The sequence below is a fragment of the Rhinoderma darwinii genome, chromosome 4 (assembly GCF_050947455.1).
Source record: "Rhinoderma darwinii isolate aRhiDar2 chromosome 4, aRhiDar2.hap1, whole genome shotgun sequence".
NCBI lineage: Eukaryota > Metazoa > Chordata > Amphibia > Anura > Rhinodermatidae > Rhinoderma > Rhinoderma darwinii.
In genome coordinates, this window is record NC_134690.1 from 351,072,324 (window position 1) to 351,099,151 (window position 26,828).

Here is a 26,828-nt window from a genome sequence, read left to right on the forward strand (position 1 = left end):
CTAAACACTGCAGAACTTCCACCCGAAATTTCCGTGTGTAAATTTTGCAGCGTATTATAGTAGCAGTAGCATGGATGAGCTTTTAACAAATCTCATCCACACGCCGAGGAAAAGATTTGCAGGAAAAACGTACGGAAATTCTCGATCTGCAGCATGTCAATTTTTATTGCAAAATTTCTGCATGGGAATTCTGCAATCTTTACGCTGCGTGTGTATGTACCCTAAAAGTGTTTATAACCAATAGCAAAGCCAGTACATTGTCCTGCCTAGTATCCCAGCGTATTTAACCCTGTAAAGCAGTCCATAGATATAGTCATGTTTATTAACAGTCTGACCGTTAGCAACCATCTTTAGTTCTATCACAGTTGGGGTATGTTCACACGGCAAACGAAAAACGGCCACAAAATACAGAGCTGTTTTCAAGGCAAAACAGCCTCTGATTTTCAGGCGTTTTGTGCGGCGTTTTATACGGGCGTTTTTGGAGCTGTTTTTCTATTGAGACAATGAAAAACGGCTCCAAAAGTGACATGCCCTTCATTTTTTTATGGGGCATTTTTTTTACGCACCGTTTTTACAAACGGCGCGTAATAAAACGCCCGTTGGAACAAAATGCAGTTTTTCCCATTCTGTTCTAATTCCGTTTTGACTAGTTCTTCAAATCTGTGGCAAGACATCGTAATGAAGTAAAAATCTTTGTAATTGAGCAAGGCTTTGTTGACACTGGCATCACAGGTTCCTTTTACAAAATCCATAATGGATCGGTTACCTAACAAATTTCATTGACTTCTAATAGGTATGTCAGGTTTGTACTTACCAGGCAAAATAGCACAGGAGACTATGCTATTCTGACCACCAGAAAGCTGAACGAACGGATTCTAACCCCAGTGTGAACAGCGTTTAAAAAAGATTTCAGCAGCATTTGCGTTCCTCTACTGTCAGCTTTCGAGTTTTTTATTTAGGTCTTATTCACACGAACGTGTCCGTTTTGCGCACGTAAAAAACGCAGCGTTTTTCTTGCATTGCAGTTCCGTTTGACATCCAAGTACAGTGCGTGTCTGCGTTTTTTATGCGCGTATGTCACAGGTTTTTTACGTCGGCAAAATAAACTGAAGGAGGTGTTTTTATTTCCCTCATCCTTTCTTTAGCAACTGTTGTGTGAAAAACGCATGGCGCACGGATGTGCGTCCGGGTGCTTTCAGTGATTTTAATGCACCCATTGACTTCAATGGGTGCGTGATGCGCAAAAAACGCACAAGTATAGGACATGCAGTGTCCGCTGCGTGAAAAACACTGAATATCTGAATGGCCCCATTGAATTACATAGGTCCGTGTGACGGCCGTTTTAACGCGCGTAACACGGACGTCAAATACGCTCGTGTGAATAAGGCCTCATGCTTGCGACCGTAGCCATGTGCACGGCCGTGATTTTCGGGTCGCCCGGAAGCAGTGTGTCACCCGCATACCTCCCGAAAATCGCGGGCCGTGCACATGGCCGCGGCCATTATTTGCTATGAGCCTGGACCGCAGAACACGGCTGTAATAAGACTTGCACGTTCGTGTGCATGAGGCCTTACTATGTGTTTTTGTAAAACCGAACTGTTGTGGTAACGTGTGACTTTTCTTTATGGAGTTTAAGTATTCTAACTTAGAAATGTCAATTATAACGAAGAACCCTGTTCTGTAAGTTACCAGCATCGCTGCCTACTTGAGCTGTTTTCTCTGGTAGTTGTTGCTGATTGACATGTTGGTTTCTAAAACCACTTGTAAAGGTAAATGTCCTCCTCTAACGGGCTGTCCAGGATTAGAAAAACAGGTCAACTTTAATTTTGAGGGAGAAACCGCACCATGGGCTGTGTTTGGTGCTGCAGCTTATCCCCATTCAAGTGACTATGGCAAATCTGCAATACCAAACAGAACCTATGGACAAGAGCGGTGCCGTTTCTTTTGGGGGGGAAAAAAAGTTGACCTGTTTTTTTTTAATGCTGGACACCCCTATGAGATAGGGACTGGAAATCATGTGTGTGGAAACCTATGTACCCCTGCACAATCACCTTCATAAGAGAGCAAACATACGAATGTGCTTCGTGTCTAGAACATACAACGTTTTTGAAAGTCGGGTGTATTCACACATACCAGTCTTGTCATGTCCCCTCTCCCCCACAAAATACCAGCAAAAAGGAGGGACAACACTGGTAGCTGTAAATACGCTCTAATACTGTGACTGATCAAGATGGAAACCCTGGAGATGATTTTTTTTGGTTTTTTTTCATTTAATAATTCTGTGCTTAAGTATTAATGCAATTTTCACTTTAACTAAAAAATATATCTGGATATTATTGATTAAAACATTTATAGACAAAAACTAATCAGAGAAAACGATTTATTTACCTTTCTGTATCAGATGTGACTATGAGACCCGACCTTGTAGACTGCAGCTTTTGGCTCAAATCAGGGCCTATGCTCACAGAAATGATCCCCGCTGGGTACCAGAACCACAGTCCCCCATTGACTATTGCTATGTCCGTCCAGGCCACATCCCCACAATCAACTCTATATGCCAGGAATTTTTCTGGCCAGGTAAGAAAATGATGGGACATATTGACTGATAATTCTGTGTAACTATTTTTAAACCTAGAAATGTACATCTACTATTCTGCTGTCTGCAGAGCTCAAATTTCCCAGTATCCCTTTCTGGCTCAAAGTCTGCGCAAAACTTGCTGTGGTGATTTGCATTTTTGAAAGCCTTTTAATGTTTTTTTATATCAAGAACTGTACTTTATTGTGACGTTGTTAAAATGTGATGCAACAGGCTGAATTGTATTGTAGGAGCTGTTAGGGGAGTGTCTGTCAGCAAGCTTGTTGACATTTTCCAATAACAACCCGCAGGAGTTTGTATACAGCTGTAGTATATAATACAGGCTGTAACTTGGGATTAGTGCAAGATTATTAAAGTAAAATTTACAAAGTGACTGAACTTTTTAAATTACATTAAATCTAAATGGAATTTGATATCCAAAGGCTAACGTATCCTTTAAATAGTGTGATAATATAACAGGCGTCCCTTGTACTTCTAGGCATTGATGTTTCGGAATGTTTGCAGTACCCGGATTTCAGTGTAGTGGTCCTGTACAAAAAGGTTATTATTGCCTTTGGCTTCATGGTGCCTGATGTTAAATACAATGAGGCCTATATTTCGTTTCTTTTTGTTCACCCGGAATGGAGACGAGCTGGCATAGCAACATTTATGATCTACCATCTCATTCAGGTAAACAGTGACTCAATTTTGTATTCTTTTTTTTTGCACTGAAAGAATGTTGAACAGAATGCAAATTGTGCACCCGTTACTATAAGGCACAACATGCCTCATGTCCTCATGTATTAAAACGGTCAGAGAAGAAGTGGCCTCAAAACCATATCAAGTAGACTTGAGAAAATGAAATGTAAAGTCTGGTTGGTTCTTATGAAGAATAAGGTCACTTTGTGAAACATGAGCCCCAGTTATTAATTCTTTGTACTAAATTAAATGTTGGTAAATATTAGGTAACACTGACAAACATGCTTTCTGATAGAGATTATCTGTGCCGCTCCTTGCAGTGGACAGATGTTTGCTTACTGCCTGTGACATGAATGCTGCTGCGCAGGGCATAGTCGTCAGCCTCTCCTGTGCCTTTTCTTGTGCTTTTAGACCTGCATCTGTTACTCTCCAGTATCCTGCTCATAATTTGGAATGTATATTTAGCTATAGCCTTTAGATGTAATTTAGCCACAGTTCTGTATGTGAGGCCGAGGCAAGGCATCATGGGAAATGTTTTTAGAGTTGGGTTAGGTTTGGGGATGCTGGGAATGATTTTTATGTATGTCTTGGAGTTTCTCTTTTATTGACCATTGGGGGTGTTGGTTGTTTTAATAAGGGGACATGAGACTCATAATTTCTATTATATCAATATTTTTGTATTGTAACAGTCATTGCATAGTTTGTGATATTTACGAAGCACGCAGAGTTGGTCTGTAGCTCTGTCCCCTTCAATATTGCTAAGAACTTACCTCTTTACACTTTTTTTTTTTTTTTTTTTTGCTTCCTGGTAGACCTGCATGGGAAAAGATGTTACTCTTCACGTTTCTGCCAATAATCCTGCAATGCTGTTGTACCAGAGGTTTGGATTCAAGACTGAGGAGTACGTCCTCGATTTTTACGACAAGTACTACCCGATAGACAGCAAGGAATGTAAACACGCTTTTTTCCTGCGACTTCGAAGATAACATAAGCGACCGTGTTTTCACCTCTTAATTGCTAAATCTTCTTAGGAGAGACTTTTTGCACTAACGGTGTCTCGAAGCAAGAGGTCTGTGTATGGACAGCAGAAATGGCACCAGCAGTATCTTGAGGTCGTTAATTATTGAACATATTCCTGATGTGTGTACTTGAATTGTTCAGTAGGATAAGCAGATTTAGCATAGATCTGTAGAAGAAATGAGATTTGGAAACCAATTTTGTAGAACGAGGCTGTCCGTTTGGGGATTCCATGACCTTTATGATTATACAAAGCCTTTGTGTGGCTTCGGCTGTTCCCGTCATTCACGTAGACATTGAATGGAGCGGCAGCGCGTATGCTCGGCCACTGCTCTATTCAATGTCGTCCTCATTGCGGTAGAGCGGTGAGAAGGAACGGGTGTTCGGAATCCCTGTTCTCACGATTGATGGCGGCCCCAGCGGTGGGGGCCCCCAGCGATCAGAGAATAATCACCTATCCAGTGACCTGACCTGATAAGTGCTGGGTTATCAGATATTATGGATTATCGAACGGTTATCGATCATATAAAAAGGCATAATAGTAGAAAAGAAAGCTCACAAGAAAATTTTATCAATATACTATAACTTGATTTTATAATCCTAGGTTATGCTCCTCCGTTTCTGCATATAGACTTGTGGACTTCCACATTATATACTGCAGTTCCGTGGTCGATGCCGGGTTAAAGGATTTTGACTACTAGTCACACAAGTATAGGATTTTTATCCGCAGTCTTTATATCCATTCATGAAGCGAAGTAGATGTTACATGTGCAGATTCTTGCGAGCAGCATTTGTTTTACGTTGTATGGCCGGTAGTTTCTTCTGTGCTTGAGAATATTGCTCCGAGTGTAATGACTTTACTGTGGACATAGATTTACAGTTCTAAATGCTCATGAACTGCAATAATATGACAGTCCATTCAGGTTTTTTAATTTCAATTGTCTACATCAAGTGCATTGGTCAATCGATGAATGTCAAAATCCTCCACGTTTAACTCTTCGAGTGATGACAGACACATTCAGTCTTGACGTTAATAAAATGTCCTCTCATTTGGGGCTGATGTCCAAAGTGAATAAATGATTTTGTATAGTTTTGTAAAAATCCTTTTTTTTTTTTTTTCTTGTCCATTGTGTCCTTTAAAATTTGTATAAAAAGGGTAGTAATATAAAGGGCAGTCGCTTGGATAGCCATTAGGTAGCAGCAGAGCCTCTGAGTATTTCTGAATAAATTGTTAGCACAATCGCACCCATTTGCCTATGGGTTTGATATGCGCACGCACGCACGCACACACACACACACACACGCACGCACGCACGCACACACACACACGGAATATAAAGGCTATACCCACATTCACAACCAAATTTCATCGTATTTTGATTTATTGAAGAATTTCTACAATGTGATTTCTTAATGTGATCATAAATACCTCAAGAAGAGAGAAGTTTATCATTAATTTAACTGTTTGTTTGGAGACGTAAAACATTTTAGGCTAAATATAATGGAAGAACCCTAGATCTGATGACATGCCTTACTTTTAATTAATAGAAAGCGAGGCTAGGAAGGAAATTGGGTAGAAGTGTCACAGTATCTCAATGATTATCAAGGTTCATGTATTCGTTTCAAATGGTCAATGAGGTAAAAAGTAGCTGCCCTGGACCCAGCCGTATAGTGAACAAGATATAAGAGGAAGTGACCCGTTCCCCTTCAGTGCCTGGCAGATCACCCCCTCAGTGCCTGGCAGATCATCTTACTCGTGTTCTTCTAAGCACACAATGTGAGTGTACTGATCCTGAGAAAATGGCTATAGAACCCACACGATGACACAGTAAGAACAGGTTACACACATTTATTGAACTATGAAGGCACAAAATGCATATTGCATGGAATCAAGCAGATAATTTCTGGATTAGTTGACCATGATTGGGAAAAGGATCAAAGTATCAGGATTTGTTATTTGAAATCTCGGATTAGAAGACATCTAGACTGATGTTCTTTGGCTTGGTAAGCTTGTCCAACATGCCTTGCCCCAATTTTGAGGCAAAGAGAGGGGCAACCTGATCATTTCCGCTCTTCAGGGCCAGGTCGTGGGCTGTCATCCCTTTATCATTTTTCTTTTTAATACTTGCATTGCACCTGAAATAAAAATAACAGCTGCTGTTATCATTTCCTAACACCTCATAGAAGACTTCATGTATGAAACTATCAGAAAACCAAATGGCCTCATTGCCCTTCGCTCCTAGAGTTCATGCTTTAGTTCTTTCCCTGCAGTTTGTTCGGTTGCTATTGATATGCTCTATGTGGAATGTTCTACCCCCTAGCTGACTCCTTCTAGATCATGGTAGATGGAGATTATACTAAATAGCAGTACTCCGCTCAAGCTTCGAGATGCCTTCAAACAAGGTACCATCATATTGTCTGCAGGTGCCCACCCAAACAGGAAAAATGCACTACACCTAGCTACCAAGTGCATATATAGGTATTGGCTTCAGCTGAACTATAATAACATAATATGCCGTTGACAAAGTCTGATGCACATCATAAAACTGTGTGCACAGAGCCTGTATGAGGACACGCAGAGTCCTTATGGTCCTACATTACAGCACAAGCGGTAGGCACTGCTGCCACCCACTGATGCCTCCGCTTCAGGATCGTATTCTCCCCTAGAAACAATACCTCTGTAACACGACATGCAGTGGAGCATGCCATGGATTCAGCAGCAGACGTTCTATTATAGTGAATGGGATTTTATCGGCAGCATGCCCTCTTCATCAGTTATCATCTGTTTTTGCTTTTGTTAACGCTAATTCAAATACAGATGAAAAACTAAATACAAAACCACATGTAAAACTGCAGTTCCAGTGTTTTCCATAGATGCAGTTCTAAGAATTTCCCATAACGGCTTCTTTAAGAAAAGAAAACGCAAATAAAACAATTTATATTTAACACAGTTTTGTATATTTTATTTTTTTCCGATGTGCCAGTGCTGCGACTTTTTGTCACCCCATTATCCTTACGTGTGAATGTTCCCGAACGTGAACAGCCGGCAATGCCATCGGAGAAAGAACGATAAAGTGAAATTCTTGAAGAAGGAATGCTTATTCTCCGATGCTACGTGTTGTCGCACCGTACAGGCCGTTGGCCAGCTCAAGGTTTTTGTCATAGTGTTAAACTTCTCTTTAGAGGCGCGATGTCAACCCTTACCCTAGTAATATTTCTATACATTTCTTCCCTTCCAAGCCAAGCAGGACGGCCTCATGTAGAGCAGTGTTGTGGTGTCTGCAAGGAAAATCCCAGTTATATTAGAGCATTCACTTGGGTCAAACATCGAGGTAGACAAAAATGTCGTAGATGTGTAGGGAAATGTAGCCGGTACAAACATCAAGCACAGGCAGTACATTATGGGATAAAGTTCGGGAGATCAGATTTTGACAAAAATTTTAATATACTAAAATCTGATCTACTGTATCGAAAGGGGCATTAATGCACGAGATGCCAATGCAATTATTTAACTCACAATTACACATTACTGGATATGGGGTATGATTTGTGGCGGAGAGAGACGGCCAATAAATAATAAAAGCAACAAGGAAGGGATCGAGATGACTCGTGGTATGTCCATTAGTGGAATATTATACAAAGATGTGAAGGAAGATAACCAAAGGGTACCCACTGCCACACAAGGAAAACCCTTCTGCACAGCTAAAAAAATTAAAGTGTATTCGCTGGAGTAGGTTTTGTGGCTTTTTTTTGGTAGTGATTGTCTTGTAAGATTTTTTTGTTGTTGCATTTATAACAAGTCATGCTAGTGTGAACATAGCATTAGAGTGGCGCCACTTTTTTTGCCCAAAAACGCAGCCAAATGTTCTCTAAAAGTTTACAGTTAAACATAAACACACAACAAAATATGCTTTTTGTTTGTGGCAACTTTATGGCCTATTTGTGCAATTATTTGGGTCGGTGGCATTTTTTTCATAATGCAGCATGCGCTAGATATGGCTTTTTCTGGCATTTTTCCCATAGGCTTCTCGATAGGACTTGAACAAAGCCAAATGTAATAAATAGAAAAAGACACAACAAAAAACTTATAAAAAAAACAAAACACCATTACTATAAAAAACAACTTTTTTTTTGTTTTTTACGTGTCCTTTTTTTTAGCAGAGAAGAAAAAGCTATAAAATAAAAAGTGTGTGTGAAGGAGTCGTAAAACAGGAACATTTTAAAATAACTCATTTTCCTCCAGTATTTGAGTTTTTTTCTGTGACGTTCATTTGATGATGTTAATAAAGTGTAAGTAGAAGAATGAGCACTTACGGTCCGGACGGCTGGTCTATATCTGATCCTTTTTGTACCAGGACTGGTATAACTTTATGATGTCCATTGAGGACAGCCACAGTCAGTACCGGACGGTCTTCATTATTACAGCAGTTAGGATCTGCTCCCTGCATAAAATTGTAGTTTTAGAAATATATTCCTTCATTCAGATGTCGATCAACAGTTATACTTCTACTTTCTGAATCACAAATAATTCTGCCACCTCTAAATCTGGTTATAGACATTCAGATCATTTGGCTGTTATGACCATTTAATCATTCCTCTGCTTTTGTTACCTTTTACATATATCAAACTGTGTCTGGTTGCCTCTGCAAATAGACAAAGGTCAGACACGTGACATAACAGTTTATACAGACAATCCTCTATGTAAAAACCGGAAACCTGCAGAATTCAGATTACAGCTCTGGACATGAGAAGTGAAGAAAAGCCTAGTATCAAAGAATTATTTTTTCAAGATTTACATTTCTTAATACTGGAGCTTTTAGGCCTCATGCACACAACCATAGCCATGTGCATGGCTGTAATTTTCGGGTCGGCCGGCTGGCTGGCCGGCCACGGAGTGACAGCCGTGAGCCGCCCACAAATCGCGGGCCTTGCACTTGGCCCGCGGCCATTATTTTCAATGTGCCCGGACCGCAGAACACGGCCGTAATAGGACTTGCCCGTTCTTTCTGTGGTGCGGGCTCCTGGGCCATGCACGGAGCCTGAAAACCATGGTCGTGTGCATGGCCCTATAGGAATGAATGGGGCCGCTATTCTCCCGTGGATTTTCAGGGGAATTGCGGCTGCAAAAGCACGTTCGTGTGCATGAGGCCTTAGGGCTTACTATGAGTGTAGTGTCTACTACTGGTGATAAAGAAAAGTGTTGATGCATGAAGGATCTATTTTCTGTCCAAGGTCTAATGCACACTGCTCTGTACAAACTTTGAGTGGTTTTGGGACCATATTGTTCCTCCATATAACTCCCGAGTTCATCCAGAGGTATAGGGATTTTTATTTTATTTTTTCAGGGAAAATAAACCTGCCATGTCCTAATGGATGGCCTATCAAGGAGGTATTCTACCCTAGAAGCATTGTTTCTAGGGGTGGATATATCCTTAAGGGCAGATTCAGACGAACGCTGCGTTTTGCGCGCGCAAAAAACATTTGACAGCTGCGTGTGTCATCCGTGTATGATGCGCGGCTGCGTGATTTTCGCGCAGCCGCCATCATAGAGATGAGGCTAGTCGACGCCCGTCACTGTCCAAGGTGCTGAAAGAGCTAACTGATCGGCAGTAACTCTTTCAGCACCCTCGACAGTGAATGCCGAACACAATATACAGCAACCTGTTAAAAAAAAAGAAAAAGTTCGTACTTAACGAGAACTTCTCTCCCGGCCGTTGCCTTGGTGACGCGTCCTTGGTGACGCGCCTCTCGACATCTGGCCCCACCTCCCTGGATGACGCGGCAGTCCATGTGACCGCTGCAGCCTGTGCTTGGCCTGTGATTGGCTGGAGCTGTCACTTGGACTGAATTGTCATCCCGGGAGGTCAGACTGGAGGAAGAAGCCGGGAGTTATCGGTAAGTCAGAACTTCTTTTTTTTTTTTTTACAGGTTCATGTTTATTGGGATCGGTAGTCACTGTCCATGGTGCTGAAACAGTTTAACTCTTTCAGCACACTGGACAGCGACTATCTCCTGACGTCGCATACCGGAATTTTTTTTGCCGGGTTCGGCCAAAACGAGTTCGGCCGAACCCGGTGAAGTTCGGTTCGATTGTCCGGGTTCGCTCATCTCAAAGACACTCCATTTGGATGTTTGGAAACAGAAAAGCACGTGGTGCTTTTCTGTTTACATTCATCCTTTTGACAGCTGGTGCGACCTGCGTGGTTTTCACGCACCCATTGACTTCAATGGGTGCGTGATGCGCGAAATACGCGGAGATATTGAACCTGCCGCGTTTTTTGCGCAGCTGACAAACGCTGCGCAAAAAGCACGGACTGTCTGTACTGCCCCATAGACTTGTATTGGTCTTTGCGTGGCGCGTGAAAACCACGCGGCCCGCACGGACCGAATACACGTTCGTGTGAATCCCCCCTAATACTGTGCTGTACAGTGGGACACATGGTGTCTACTATTATGACGGGTGAATGAAAACATGTTCTATTCATACACCCATAATACAACTCCGGAGTTATATATTTACAGTCACAAGCGGGATCTGATCATGTCATAAGAAATCAGGAAAACTTTTTTTTGCTCTACAACTGGATTGAAAATTATGTCAAAATTGACGCCAATTTGCATCACCCATTAATCTCTATAATTAAGAAGATAATTTTTTTTCTGTTGTCTTTTCTCTCCCTGACAAATTCAAATCGGGAATGTCCAAATATAACCTGATGTATGCAAACATGCCATAAGTTTGGATTTGTCTGCTCATTGGCCAGTCGGCACCCTATTGGATTCTGTACCTTCAAAAAAAACATTCTCTTGAAATTAGGCTTCGTTCACATCCGCGTCAGGACTCCGTTTATGGGTTCCGTCTGCCCATTCCGTCGGGAACCCATAGGTTTCCGTATGCATCGCCATTGGTTTCAATGGTGATGGATCCGGTGCAAATGGTTTCCGTTGGTCCCCGTTGTGTAAGGATTCCGTTGTTTTCACTGGATGAATAGCGCAGTTGATTACGGTATTGATTCCGTCAAAACGACGGAACCCTTGCACAACGGTGAAATCAATGGTGATGCAAACGGAAACCTATGGTTTCCGTTTGTTTCAGTTTGGATTCCGTTCATGGGTTCCCCTGATGGAAAGGTCAGACGGAACCCATGAACGGAGTCCTGACGCAGATGTGAACGAAGCCTAAACCAGACAAAAGATCTAATTCTGCACTTTTATTTTGAACAGACAAATGTACAGTATATACCCGATGAAAAAACGAAATATGTGGTGTGAATGTCACACGGTTGGACCCCTCACCAATCAGACATTTATGGCATATTAAGTTATCTATTCCTTCTATATACCTCATCCAAGAGCTCCTCTACAGTAGAAATCTTCCCTTCTCCTTTTGGACCAACTTCCTTGAGAAGCTTGCGATCTTCAGGCTGTGAAGTATTCATGTGTTAGTCTACATTCAGACGAGCATGTCCGGTTTGTACATGTAAAAAAAGGCAGCGTTTGTCCGTGTGCTTTGCATATTGGCATCAGTGTGCTTTGCATGTGGCATGCATTTATTACGTCCGTGCAAGCACTTCATTTTTTTTGTTTACATTTATTTCTCTGCTTTGCTATGTATTTGATGCGTGAAATACGGACAGCACACGGATGTCGTCCGGGTGCTGTCCGTGGAATACACGCACCTATAGATTTCAATGGGCGACTAGGTGCGTGAAAAAGCACCAATATAGGACATGCAGTGAGTTTCATGCAACGAACACCCACTATGTGAAAACTCACGCATGTCTTAATAGCCCCATTGAAATCAATGGGTCCGTGTGTTATTTCAATGCACAGCACACGGACGAGTAGTACGCTAGAATGAAAGACCTCTTAGTAATATTGCGTTGAAAAGCAAAAAAATGTGGTTATATGTTAAAAGAAATGTAAAAAAGAATCTATAAAACGTGTCTATAGGTTTCAAACCTACACTGGTCCATCCATTGCACTATTGTGCATATTCTGAAAGTAGAACATGGAATTATATACAATGTACAAAATATACCTTTATACAAAATACAAGAAAACAATACATAGATAATGTTAAAGGAGTATTCCAGTCAGAGAAAGTGACAGTGTATCACTAGGATATGTCGCACTTGCTGATTGGAGGGGTCTGACCGAGGGGCCCCCACAATTTGCTAAAATGAAGGGGCCGCAGTGTTCTTTTCCTGCACAGTGCCACAACCATTCAGGTGCTGTGCTAATGTGGGAGAGTAGAAGAAGTAGGGAACAGATGGAAAGGAGTATGACTGCAGGATCAGACTACACAAGGCTTTTGTAGTCTGTTGCCATGGAGACACATAAGATACACATCATGCACCTTAGCTTGGACTCCTTTTATGTTACTAAAGTATTTGTATTATACTGATTGATATTATTGATGTTACTATTGCTGCAACTAAGGGTGCCTATTCATACACTAGATAAAAGTCATCCAAGTTTACCGTTTGAGGCTGGACCGGCCAATAATATAATGTTTATGGGGGTGCACCGACCCTCCTCCGATGATATATAAAATCCAATATGTCCAATCTTTTGATCCCACAAGAGATAAGCCACTGCCATACAGTTCTGGCAGCAGTTATTCCCCTCTACTCAACTGAGCATACATGTGTATGGGGGAGTCGGAGAAAATAAGTTAGCCAAATGAAACGACAGCTATTATAAGTGTATAGGCAGCTTTAGAGTAAGGCAGCATGTAGCGTTAATACTGCAGAATTTCCGAAAAGATATTCTGTGCGTAAATTCCACAACGTTTTTGGATTGGTTTCAGAAAAGTCTGCTACTGCAAACACTGCAGAATTTCCGAACAGAAAATCTGGGTGAAAATGATGCAGTGTTTATGCTACCTGTGGCTGTACCCTGAAGGTCAGTTCACACATAGCGTAAATACTACGGATTTTCCGCAACGGATTTAGTTGCGGGAAATCCGCAGCATAATACAGTAACAGCACAGTGGATGACATTTGAACAAATGTCATCCACACGCTGCATTAATGCTGAAAAGAGCAAAACGCTGGGTTACAGAGAGACCAGTAAAAACTTGCAGCTCACCCAACTTTATGTGCAATTGAAAAGCAAAAAAATTGCAGGATGAAAGAGGGGCATACTGAGTATTACCTGGGCCTCTGGGCAATATGCACCATAGGCCCCTTACTACACAGGGTGCAGATCATTACTTGTTTTTTTGCCAGAAATGTAGGACTTGACTCTATAGTCGTAAGACCTTTTTATAAGAAAAACAGACCTCTGCCCCTTTGAAAATATATGGTGCCGTTTCCAGGTGGAGGGCTAGCCTCCTAATGCTGTGGGCCCTTGGGCAGTGCCCAAATGGTCAGTCCGACTCTGGTCTAAAAAACACAATGGACAAAACTGTTCTTCATGTGGTGTAATCCTATTAACAGAACTGTCTATTGTAGGTTCTATTTTATTCCTGCTCAGTTCCTGGGGCTGTCACATACCGGGAGCCGGTCTTCTTTTTGAAGAGGTTTTCTGTTTTTTCTCTTGGATCTTTTTGCTTTTCCATTGTTACTTCTGGCACTCAGCCCATCCTCACTAGCTGCAGGAGATACACGAGTATTATATACTGGTACATACGGTAATTATAAATACTGGTGGCATTCACAGCAGTACATTACTTGTAAAACTGTCATGCAAATTTTACTAAGAATTTGGTGATAAAAGCCATGCCTCCTTTGTAAAGAAATACGTTTTATTAGGTTTATGCTAATGAGCATTTAGGTGCAATGAGGGCGTTACCATTGCACCTAAATGCTATTACGTCGCTCCCCAGTTCAACCCCCCCTCCCTTCTCACATTGATTGACAGGGGCCAGGCAGCGTAATCGGCGTGTTCATGCCTGGCCCCGTACTATCTGTAACGCGCATGCATTAGCATAAACTTAATAAAACGTATTTCTCTAAAACGGAGGCAGTAAGCAGAAATTTAAAATAAACGCTAGAAGCGGGTTAGTCTCCTCTACAATACCCTGTTACTAGTTAAATACGGACATTCTGGTGACAGACTCCCTTTAAAGGGGTTTTCTGATAATAGACTGGGTCATGTTGGTCCTGGTTAAAAGGCTTTGTACTAATTTTAAGAGGACAGACTTTGATTTTTTAAAACCTTTAACTGATTGTAACTTCTATATCTTTTAATGGAGACATGGAAGTGCATACTTTTTCACCATCAGTGCTAAAAATGAATATCATTTGCAAAACCACTTAAACTGTACCTCCAAAGTTTGGCCCAAAAATAATAAAATACATAGCTTAATCCTAGTTGGAAATAAAATTAAATCGCTATATAAATTGTGTTTTTACCTTACTCCTGTCTGTAGTTATCCCCCATGGTCCTTTTCCAGCCATAGATGTTTATTGAGCTATGGCTGGCTGTGCAAATGGGCTTTCCCTTACGGGTCCTGACGTGAACTAAGGGAACTAATAGTGACCAGCGCAGTTCCCTTAGTTCCCGTGCTGCCAAACGCGTCTGCTCATAAACGCACTCGGAAGAGCAACCAATCAGGGTTCAGAATCTCCTGCTTCTGTATCTGTCTCTCAGTGGCCAGCAGCCGCTATTCTATACTATGCACGCTTCCTGCGTTGCTCCCAAGATGCATCTGTTCTCTAAAGAATTCGTATCAGGCTGGATTCGTTAGAGCTGGATATGGATTCTTCTTGACAACGAGCGTGCAGAGCTCAAGTAACAGCAGGCAAACCAGAAGGAGATAGAAGTGAAGATAGGACAACAGGAGGAAAACCATAGGATATCAGTAATAACTTTACATTATGAATATGCTTATATTTTCAATTAGAAAACAGCAATGAAAAGTTTAAACATTTTACAGGTACACTTTAAATAAGCACTCCAGGTTTTTTTCCCCCTATCATTAGAAACCTATCTGAGTGTAACTGCAGGATCAGACTATGCAGGATTTGTTTGTAGTCTGTAATCATGGAGATAGGTCTGTTTAGAAACTGTAGGCACAAAACTGTAAGATATTTTTAAACAAGAGTACTTCAGTTCTCTAAATCCCTAACTAAAGCATTAAATGCTAAAATTCTGTCTGCCCAAAGCCACCACTAGAGGGAGCTTAGGAGCTAACTGCATAAAACTTTTACAATAAACTCAATAATAAAACTGTACCCATCAAGCTCCCACAATTTGTTCATATATCTCTAGCTGTATGAAAGGGAGCAGGTAATTTGAAGTTCTGCATAAAAATAAAAGAGCTCTAGCGACATGGTGGTAAAAAGTGGAGGTTCGTTTTAAATTTGTATCAAGTAACTCAACGGTATTGACTTTTTTTTCCCATATCTTAATTCTAACTGTAAAAAAACAACGGTCTGCTGATACACAATATAGATATTATTCCCAACTAACTTGCAAACATCTTCAGCCAAACTGGTCTGTTTTTTAATAGGAGAAGTGTCACAAGTAAATGGCAGACGCTGCTTATCTTCAGAGGAAAAAAGGATCAGATGGGTTAATAAATCCATCTTGTGCATCTACGAGAAATCTAATTTTCCACCATTGCCGTGCTGATAAACAACCCGTTCTTTATTGTAAAAGACATATGTTAAATTGTATATGTTAAATTGTTAATAATGCAATTTCCTAATATAAGGTTTAAAGTGGCTCCAACCTTTTTGTAACTTTTTTTTTCAGAGTGTAATTACAATCAATATTAATTTTGGAACATAAAGAACATCTTAATTCTAGTATTAATTTTTAAATATAAGGAACATATTCCACTATGTGGTTTATTTCTAATACTCAGAATAGTCTTATCCGACACAATGCTCAAGTCAATATTTGTCGTGCAAGAAAAACAATGTCATATGAAAGGCACAAGCTCTTGAGTCAATAAACACATTGTTACAAGGTTTCTTTGATTTGTGTTCACCTATTGTATTGTGTAATTTATGTTATCCTCAATTATCAACTTATAGTACATAAAGCTTGAGCAGCTCCCTGTGCCGTGTGTGTTCCTAAACTTTCCCCAAATATTTTGTGTTATACACGGGTTAATCTGTATTTAAAGGGGTTTTCTACGTTCTGATAACTGATGACCTTTCTATCAGATAGGTCATCAATATATCTGAAATAGGTCTGACACCCAGACCCCACACCGATCCGCCACTCCGATTGCCTCCGGGCACTGGACGATATTGCTGGAAGCAGATAGCTCCGGTCAAGGAATAGCGGCCGAGCTGCAGTACTGCAGCTCTGCTCCCATTCAAGTGAATAGGAGCAGATCCACAGTTCTGCTGAATGGCCGCTATGCAGTGGTCGGAGCCATCTGCTTCCGGGTCCAACTTCTGCATACCGTTCAAAACATCCGGTGCACGGAGGCAGTCGAAGTGGCATATCGGTGCGGGGTTCGGGCATTCCCCAGCACTGGTCACATGTTCTCTTCTCTAGGGGCGTTCTGCAGCACTGGTCACATGTTCTCTTCTCTACGAGCATTCCCCAGTACTGGTCACATGTTCTCTAGGGACATTCCCCAGCACTGGTTACATGTTCTCTTCTCTAGGGGTGTTCCCCAGCACTGATCATATGTTCTCTTCTCTAGGGGTGTTCCCCAGCACTGGTCATATGTTCTCTTCTCTAGGGGCGTTCCCCAGCACTGGTCACATATTCTCTTCTCTACGGGTGTTCCCCAACACTGGTCACATGGTCTCTTCTCTAGGGGCGTTCCCCAGTACTGGTCACGTGTTCTCTTCTCTAGGGGCGCTCCCCAGCACTGGTCACGTGTTCTCTTCTCTAGGGGCGTTCCCCTGTACTGGTCAGATGTTCTGTTCTCTAGGGGGCGTTCCCCAGCACTGGTCACATGTTCTCTTCTCTGGCTGTGTGGATTTCTCATGCAGGAGCACAGCCTTCTCTCTGCTCTCCTCTCAGCCCCCCCTTCTGCTGCTTCGGAGGCTGTTTTGAATAACCACGTCCATATCGTTACACAGCGGGTCTTTGTATTTCCCATCCCCCCCCCCCTCTGAGCATCTGCTCACGATCTTCTCACTACACTGTAGCTCTCTATAACACAGGGGACATGTTGGACTGTGCATGCCCATCTATCTGTGGTTGCGAGAGATCGCTGGGCATGCATTGTTGTCCTCAGTGAAGAGGAGAAAGGAGCTGCTGGATAACTGGAGGGAACTGTTCTCATCTGCACAGCACACACCAGTGAGTAGGACCTTGCACATGTGCAGATGTCACACTAAATGCTCCTACATGAGTCTACAAAGGAGGAGCTGCTGATTTTGCCGACAGGGAGCTGACTGACAGTAAAAACTGAATCCAGCAGCTGGCCGTGTACTGAAGTACACTGCAGGTAGAGAAGACAAATGGTACACAATTGTTAATTAAGACCAATTAGAAATGTGTTTTATCTTGCAAAAAACATACAATGCAATTTTAAAAAAAACTAAAACCTGTGCAAAGGTGTACATAGCCTTTAATCAGATACCTTCCATTATAATCTAGCAATTGCTCAATAGTCTTTCATACTACGTAAAGGAATGCAATAATGTAACGAACAACCACAAAGTGGTATGAGTGATCAGAGAAGAGTCAGCCGGGAGCTTCTGCCACTTTGTTATAATGATAAATGGGGCCTCAGCACCCAGACCACCACCAATATAAATTTCTAACATGTCTCTATGAGCATTAGTAATCACTATATATATATATATATATATATATATATATATATATATATATATATCTACTGCCACCTAAACATTGCCCAGCTACACATGATTAATGCCACCCTTCATTCTCCCATAAACATCAATGTTTAGCTCAATTAAAGCAATGAGGGGAAGGGTCCTTTTACACCAGCCAACACTGGCCGTAAAAACGAGTGCCGATCAACGAGACAGCTAGTTGATTGGCGCTTCTTTGCTATGTATGAGGACAAGCGATTTTTACTACGATCATTTGTCCTCAAACATTTTCATGTTGGCAGCGCATCTCCCTGTTTGCACGGGAGGATGTGCTGCCGACAACGATAATATTTTGTGTTGCATAAATGATACGTTCAGCCGATGAACGAGTGTTTGCTCGTCCATCGGCTGATCTTTGCCCTGTTTACACAGGGCAATGATCGGGAACAAGCATTCATATGAACGCTCGTTTGCCCGATAATTGGCCAGTGTAAAAGGGCCTTAAGAGTGAGTGACTATAAAGCATCTGTGGTGGCAACTATCTGATAGGATCTGACTACTGGGACCCCCACCAATCGCAAAAACGAGCGTGTGCAACCCCTTTTTTCAAGCGGTAGAGTGACACAGAAACAGCCAAGGGAGTGTGCTCAATCCCCCATTGATCTGAACTTTATAGCATGTATATAATAATAAACATAATACTTTTCTCAATTTTAGATAATAAAAAGCAATATGAAATAATTTGCCGCTCATTGGAAACCGAAACGGTTGAAACCCGAAAAAGGAACAAACAAGCAAGCAAATAAATACCTCCGATAATAAACTGTATGAAGTTAGGTAACATTTAGGGTATGTGCACACACACTAATTACGTCTGTAATTGACGGACGTATTTCGGCCGCAAGTACCGGACCGAACACAGTGCAGGGAGCCGGGCTCCTAGCATCATACTTATGTACGATGCTAGGAGTCCCTGCCTCGCTGCAGGACAACTGTCCCGTACTGAAAACATGATTACAGTACGGGATAGTTGTCCTGCAGTGAGGCAGGGACTCCTAGCGTCGTACATAACTATGATGCTAGTAGCCCGGCTCCCTGCACTGTGTTCGGTCCGGTACTTGCGGCCGAAATACGTCCGTCACTTACGGACGTAATTAGTGTGTGTGCACATACCCTTAATGTGAACCTGAGCAGATCGCTATTTCATTAGAAGGAAAAAACACAGCCTTTGTATTTTCTATGGGTCAAGCAGGGTAAGGCCCCATGCACACGGCCATAGTTTTCATCCGTAATTACGGAATCCATAAATTGCGGATCCATTCATTTCTATAGGCCACCTTTCTGTATATTTACGTGTGGATGTGTGTCCGGGCCGTAGAAATGATCTGCAAAATATAGAACATATCCTATTGTTGTCCGCAATTGTGGCACGGACTCGTCCCATAGAGGTCTGAGGGCGCTTCTGCAATTGCGGACGGCTACGGATGTACATCTGTATTTGCGGATCCGTATTTCAGACAGTAAAAACCCTTATCGTCGTGTGCATGAGGCCTAAGTCAGTAAAGGATATAGTGGCAATGGCCAATGCAAACATGTGGACTATTGTAAAACTTACCCACACTAGACTGGGTTTCATCACGGTCATCTCTGCCCTCCGTCACATTGCTCAAGAAGTGATTGTTGGACAGTTTCATTGGCTTTCCATTTACAACATTCTTTGGGATGTATAAGTTTTTTTTATAAGTACGTGTGTCTTTAACATAACTATATACAAAAAAACTGAGCAGCCATTTTAGACAATATTCTAAGAAGCAAAACAACAAATATTTTCTACAATATAGTAATATATATATACACAGAACATATAGCATCCCTATCTTGCAGCTATATCTCTCATCTCCCCCATAAACATGGGCCAAGTGGGGTGTGCATGTTTATTTCAAAAGTGATATGGGAATAAGCCGCTGATTATTAAGCTTAGATTGTCAGAATATCCCAATGAAATCAGGTTTTACCAACTTTAATCTTACGTGTACAGCCAGCTTAAGAAATTCTAACTAGTCATTCTGGGAAAGAATAGCTATATATGTTTAGTGCAATATTAAGTGGTAGGGATAATCAACTCTTTTAGTTTTTTTAAATCATCTATATGCTTACGATATCCAAATCTATGTCTCTGCTCTTAACCTACACTCCCTACTATCTTGTTTCCCTGACTGTCTGTCAGCCACCTTCTCCTTTATATCTTCCGCGGGACTGATGGGTTCAGGGTCGGCGGGTTCTGCGTCTCTCTGACACGCAGGATTCACCTGTAATCTATCACATATAACTTAGATGTGATAGATTGCAGGTGAATCCTGCGTGTCAGAGAGACCCAGAACCCACCGACACTGAACCAGTCAGTCCCGCGGACCTGACAGATTCAATGAAAAACGAACGATACAGCTGTTCTGTATAGAGAATACAGAACAGCTGTATGTCCAAAAATAAAACAAGTTTTTAATAAATACGAATTAGGAAGTTACACTAATCACACTGACTGATCTATTTATTTAAAAAAAAAAAAAAAAACAAACCCTCAAAAGGTGTACATAGCCTTTAACTCGGCTGCAAGAATCATATAACTTTCCTCCCATTCCTCCAAATGCCACCCCATCTGCCAGTCCTTCCACTGACCGCACACCATAGCAACCGCCTCTCTACCACTATGATCACCTCCTCACGCTCTCACATACAAGAGTTCTCTCGTGCCTCCCCTCGCCTTCATTTTATCCAACATTTTCTAACTTTCCAAACCTTCCAACAAACCTCTTTTTCCGACAAACTGGACTAAAGAGTCCCCCAACCCAACCAATCTTCCAATACTGCCTCTATCTAACACATCTAAAACTGCTTATTCCATTCCCTGACTTTTTGCATTTACTCCCTAGTCCTTATATATTATAAACTTATATGAAGGGGCTCCTACCAAATGTATAATTTGCATTTACCTCACTGTCTTTTGCAACTGTTAGGCTGGGTTCACACACACTATTTACGGACGTAATTCGGGCGTTTTAGCCCCGAATTACATCCGAAAATGCGGCTCAATAGCGTCGGCAAACATCTGCCCATTCATTTGAATGAGTCTTACGATGTTCTGTTTCAGACGATCATTTTTTTTACGTGCCGCTGTCAAAAGGCGGGGCATAAAAAAGACGCCCGCGTCAAAGAAGTTCCTGTCACTTCTTCAGATGTAAATGGAGCCATTTTCCATTGACTCCATGGAAAAACAGCTCCATTTACGTCCGTAATGGACGCAGCGAAAAGCGCCTCAACATGCCATTACGGCTGAAATTACGGAGCTGTTTTCTCCTGAAAACAGCCCCGTAATTTCAGCCGTAACGGACGCTGCCGTGTGAACATACCCTTAGGGTATGTCCGTTACGGCTGAAATTACGGGGCTGTTTTCAGGAGAAAACAGCTCCGTAATTTCAGCCGTAATGGCATGTTGAGGCGCTTTTCGCTGCGTCCATTACGGACGTAAATGGAGCTGTTTTTCCATGGAGTCAATGGAAAACGGCTCCATTTATGTCTGAAGAAGTGACAGGCACTTCTTTGACGTGGGCGTCTCCCCCCCCCTATTGTGCTATTGAAAGTGCTTTGGAAGTTGATGGCGCTATATAAATAACAATATTAAAGGGGTTGTCCAGGTTGGGGGCTGTTTTTTAAACGTTTATCTTTTTCTATGTTGAAAGAAACAAATATTGCCTCCTAAACATGCTGAAGAGAAGTATTTATAGTACCAACCTTGTCTGTTACTAAAACATAATTCAGCCTCAAACTAACTTCATAGCCATCTTCATGCATTGTTGCGGAGATGATCTGCAATTGAGAAAACAACATCCATTGATTCAGAACAGTAATAGGTGAGACTACGCTAAAGAATACATGCACGCTACCACGCCATTCAAAGCCTATGTGACTGATAGAAATAACCGAGGACTGAGATTATATCCCTTGATTGACAATGGAACCGAAGACTGAAAAAAAGTTAGCTGCTGGGTGTAGACTCAATTACCACCAAACCACGGGGTGTAACATAACATACGTAACATAACAGGGTTAACTGGTTGCCGACCGCCCACTGTATATATACGGTGGGCGGTCGATGTCCTTGCGCATTGCCAACGCCTGTGCTCAGATCTACTTTGGCAACAGTGCCCAGTTTTTAATGCTTTATTATTATTAAATAGATTTTTAAACGTTCAGACAGGCAGTGAATATTTCGAATATTTTCAAACGTAGACTTTATATATTGGTTCTTTGTACTTTGAATATACAAATTAGTATATTCTATATGGTAAGTCATCTTTAGATATGATGGCATGATAACTCATTGGAAGTCAGGTCAAGGACAGGTATAGCTCTTGCATTTCGGTGCAGGACATCCAAACTATGCCTCTGTCTACACAGACTTGCAACATAGTAGCATACATAGTAAGGTTGAAAAAAAGACACAAGTCAATCATCTGGTTCAACCTATTAGGCTGGATTCTCACTTTTTTTTTTTTTTTTTTTTTTTTTTTTTAGCCAAATCCAGAAGTGGATCGAAGAGGTAGGATAAGTATAACTTTTTCCTGTATATTTCACATTTATTTTGAAACCACCTCGGATTTTGGCTCGAAATGTTTGAATTATGCCTTAACCTGCAGTCTTGATCCAGAGAAGGCAAAACAACCACTATGAGGCAATAGTAATGAATCGTGTGTATCCTCTTTTAGGCCAGATTCACACGAACGAGTGCAAACTCGGACTTAAGTCTATCAAGGGATCCATGACAACGGAAGAAAGTAGGACATGTTCTATTTTTCAATGGACCCTTCAAATGGTTCGTTGAAACAACGGCTCTGTGAACGGCCCCATTGAAATACATGCGTCTGTGTGACGACCTTTGTTTTAACGGCCGTCACACGGACGTATACTACGGTGCCTGAAGTCGGCCTTAAAGAGGCTCTGTCACCAGATTTTGCAACCCCTATCTCCTATTGCAGCAGATCGGCGCTGCAATGTAGATAAGAGTAACGTTTTTTTTTAAAAACTAGCATTTTTGGCCAAGTTATGACCATTTTTATATTTATGCAAATGAGGCTTTCTAAAGTACAACTGGGCGTGTTTAAAGTTATGTACAAGTGGGCGTGTATTGTGTATGTACATCTGGGCGTTTTTACTTCTTTTACTAGCTGGGCGTTGTGACTAGGAGTGTATGATGCTGACCAATCAGCATCATCCACTTCTCTTCACAACACCCAGCTTCTGGCAGTGCAGACACACAGCGTGTTCTCGAGAGATCACGCTGTGACGTCACTCACTTCCTGCCCCAGGTCCTGCATCGTGTCGGACGAGCGAGGACACATCGGCACCAGAGGCTACATTTGATTCTGCAGCAGCATCGGCGTTTGCAGGTAAGTCGATGTAGCTACTTACCTGCAAACGCTGATGCTGCTGCAGAATCAACTGTGGCCTCTGGTGCCGATGTGTCCTCGCTCGTCCGACACGATGCAGGACCTGGGGCAGGAAGTGACGTCACAGCGTGATCTCTCGAGAACACGCTGTGTGTCTGCACTGCCAGAAGCTGGGTGTTAACGAAGAGAAGTGGATGATGCTGATTCGTCAGCATCATACACTCCTAGTCACAACGCCCAGCTAGTAAAAGAAGTAAAAACGCCCAGATGTACACACACAATACACGCCCACTTGTACATAACTTTAAACACGCCCAGTTGTACTTTAGAAAGCCTCATTTGCATAAATATAAAAATGGTCATATCTTGGCCAAAAATGCTCGTTTTAAAAAAAACGTTACTCTTATCTACATTGCAGCGCCGATCTGCTGCAATAGGAGATAGGGGTTGCAAAATCTGGTGACAGAGCCTCTTTAAGGGCTAAAATAATTCCTTCCTAATTCCAAATATGGCAATCAGAATAAATCAATGGATCAACTTCACACATGCAGATGTAGCCGTCTTTATCTTGACATTTAACACATTAAATAAACAATGGCTAGATTCCTTATCTTGACTTTTTCAATTACTTTTCAATGGCTTTTGTTGTGTAATATCACGCTGCAGCAAGTTATCAGAGTCAAGTTAAAGATGGCTACATCCATAGTACACATAATCTGTGTAGTTTAAAATCTTATATTGAAACATTGTTCCTTAAAGGGGCTATCGGAGTTATTTAAAAAATTTGCCAATGTAAGAGCGATGCAAAAAAAAACCCCGACATTGCTTACCACACATATCTCCGTCATTTAAGCGCCGTTACTCCGTTCCTCCCCGCCACTGTTTATTGACATAGCTGCAGCAATGATGTGCCCATATACCCACGTGATTGCTGCAGCAAAGCACTGGCGTCAGCGATCCTGTGCCGTATACCCACTGAGACCAGTGATTGGCTGCTGCGATTATGTGGGTATATAAGCACAACAATGCTGCAGCTATGTCAATACACAGCGGCGGGGAGGAACAGAAGCGGCAGCGCTGGAAAGACGGGTATCTGACAAAAAGTGTCAATAGTAAATGGCTGGTAGAGCGCTCAGACTTAATTTTTCATAATCTTTAGATGTTCCAAGAAGAATATTTGGTTAACAACAATATATTTTGCTTAGTGGTTTGGCTTGTGACGTTTTTTTTTTTTTTACAGCCTATGCAAATAATACAGAGAGCAACAGCATCTGTGAAATGGATTGTAAAGTTCATGACCACAATTTACATGTGTAAATATTCATATTAAGTATGAAAACTGACAGACTCCAACTCCCTGACAAAGGTGAAATCATGCTGAAAAAGTTTAATGTATTCCAGAGGGCCACAACCATTTTTATTGTGAAATCCACATTTATATAACGTGTTGCTGAGCAACATTTGGAAAATAAAACTATCAAGGATATAATCACAATGAACAAAATGTAACACTTATTATAACCAAATACAGCGTTCCTGCACTAGCGATTCCCAACACCTGCTTTACATTGTGCGAGATAACGTGTCATCCATACTGCTGACACGACACCTGGTGGCCAAAAGTGGCCTGCTGAGGTGACGTCTCGTGTCGTCCAGAGAGACTATCATCGCGTCATCATGTACAGAAGGAAGCATGTGACAGCAACGAGTGGTGCCGCAGTACCATACAAGAGTCCATACGGTGTGTGTATATTAAAAATATTTATTTTCCCCCATTTTGGAGCCATAGACGTTCATTTAGAGAGAACCTGTAGTTATGATACACCTATTAAAATAAGGACATCTGTATGATAGCCTAATAAAGCTACACTAAAGGGTACGCTAACATCCATTTTACAGACCCAAAGTGTCAAACAAGAGATCTGAAAAGAACACACTCCAGTGGAGTCACATGGTGTATCACATGATCCATTTCAGCCAGTAAGCAGCTCTGAAAAGGATCATGTGATATACACTTCACGACTCTTTAGAAACGGGAATGGCAGACTGCATCACATGATCATTTTCAGAGCTGCTGACTGGCTGAAAAGGATCATGTGATACATCATGTAACTTCAGAGAACCAAAAACTGCTTTCTTTTCAGCCCCCCTGTTTGGCAGTATGGGGGTCTGTTTAGTAGATGAAATGACACTTACTAGTATATATCTTGCATGCTGATGATCTAATTTAAAGCGATCTGTCATAGTGAAACGTTCCCATTAAGTAATTTGCAATTTTACTAGGAAACCTACTGATTGTCACGGTGTAATATGTTCTTACTTACTCTTCCCAGCCGTGGCTTTCCGATTAGAGCCTTAAACTCAGAATCGCTCTGTGTGTAGCAGCGCAGGTGAGCAAAGATATGATCCAACTGCTGTCTCCAAAAGCCTGCAAAGATGCACGTGTTGTTAATACATGTCTCCTATGGATTCTAGATGTCTAAAGAGTACATAAAACTAGTTCTATGTCCATTTTTATTGAATAAAGACTATGATTTATGCTTACCCTGTAGTGCGCTATATGGCCAAAAGTACGTGAACGCCCCTCCCAACTATAGAGCTCAGGTGTTTCCAGCTATACCCTTTGCAAACAGGTGCATAAAATCAAGCACACAGCCATGCAATCTCCATAATTAAACATTGCTAGTAGTATGAATTGTGCTAAAGAGCTCAGTTAGGGTATGTTCACACGGCCTATTTACGGACGTAATTCGGGCGTTTTTGCCCCGAATTACGTCCGAAAATAGCGCCTCAATAGCGCTGACAAACATCTGCCCATTGAAAGCAATGGGCAGACGTTTGTCTGTTCACACGAGGCTGTCAAATGACGGCGCGTAAATAGACGCCCACGTCAAAGAAGTGCCTGTCACTTCTTTGGGCGTAACTGGAGCAGTTATTCATTGACTCCAATGAATAGCAGTGCCAATTACGTCCGTAATGGACGCGGCGTTCAAGCGCCTGCACATGCCGTTACGGCTGAAATTACGGGGATGTTTTCAGGCTGAAACATCCCCGTAATTTCAGCCGTTACGGACGCCCTCGTGTGAACATACCCTTACTCTAAATGTGGCACTGTCATAGGATGTCACCATTGCCACATGTCAGTTCATTACATTACCTGGTGTGATATTATTGTGCAGTGGAAGTGTCTAGGAGTAACAACAGCTAAGCCACGAAGCGTAAGTCCACGAAAACTCACAGAGCTGGGTTGCCAAGCACGTGGCGCATAAAAATCATCTACTCTCTGTTGCATCCCTCACTTTAGAGTTCTAAACTGCCTCTGGAAGTGACATCAGCACAAGGATTGTTCGTCTGGAGCTTCATTAAAAGGTTTTCTAGGGTAGAGCAAAT

General features: G+C 41.8%; 2 protein-coding genes across 6 annotated transcripts in view; one reads left to right on the plus strand and one right to left on the minus strand.

The window, feature by feature from the left end:
• The window catches only part of KAT14 (lysine acetyltransferase 14), a 24,157-nt gene extending 18,777 nt beyond the window's left edge, over positions 1-5,380 (plus strand). For all 3 annotated transcript variants that reach the window (XM_075862953.1, XM_075862952.1, XM_075862954.1), the window contains 3 exons: positions 2,402-2,577; positions 3,075-3,265; positions 4,087-5,380. In XM_075862953.1, the coding sequence (XP_075719068.1) occupies positions 2,402-2,577; positions 3,075-3,265; positions 4,087-4,260 (541 nt within the window). In that variant the 3' untranslated portion in view covers positions 4,261-5,380. The remainder of the gene's footprint in view (positions 1-2,401; positions 2,578-3,074; positions 3,266-4,086) is intronic.
• A 744-nt stretch (positions 5,381-6,124) lies between these two features.
• DZANK1 (double zinc ribbon and ankyrin repeat domains 1) overlaps positions 6,125-26,828 on the minus strand; it is a 43,545-nt gene continuing 22,841 nt past the window's right edge. For all 3 annotated transcript variants that reach the window (XM_075862951.1, XM_075862950.1, XM_075862949.1), the window contains 8 exons: positions 25,763-25,866; positions 21,784-21,858; positions 19,610-19,709; positions 13,792-13,889; positions 11,635-11,715; positions 8,606-8,733; positions 7,496-7,570; positions 6,125-6,427 (listed from right to left, as the gene is read on the minus strand). In XM_075862951.1, coding sequence (XP_075719066.1) covers positions 6,262-6,427; positions 7,496-7,570; positions 8,606-8,733; positions 11,635-11,715; positions 13,792-13,889; positions 19,610-19,709; positions 21,784-21,858; positions 25,763-25,866 — 827 coding nt within the window. In that variant the 3' untranslated portion in view covers positions 6,125-6,261. The remainder of the gene's footprint in view (positions 6,428-7,495; positions 7,571-8,605; positions 8,734-11,634; positions 11,716-13,791; positions 13,890-19,609; positions 19,710-21,783; positions 21,859-25,762; positions 25,867-26,828) is intronic.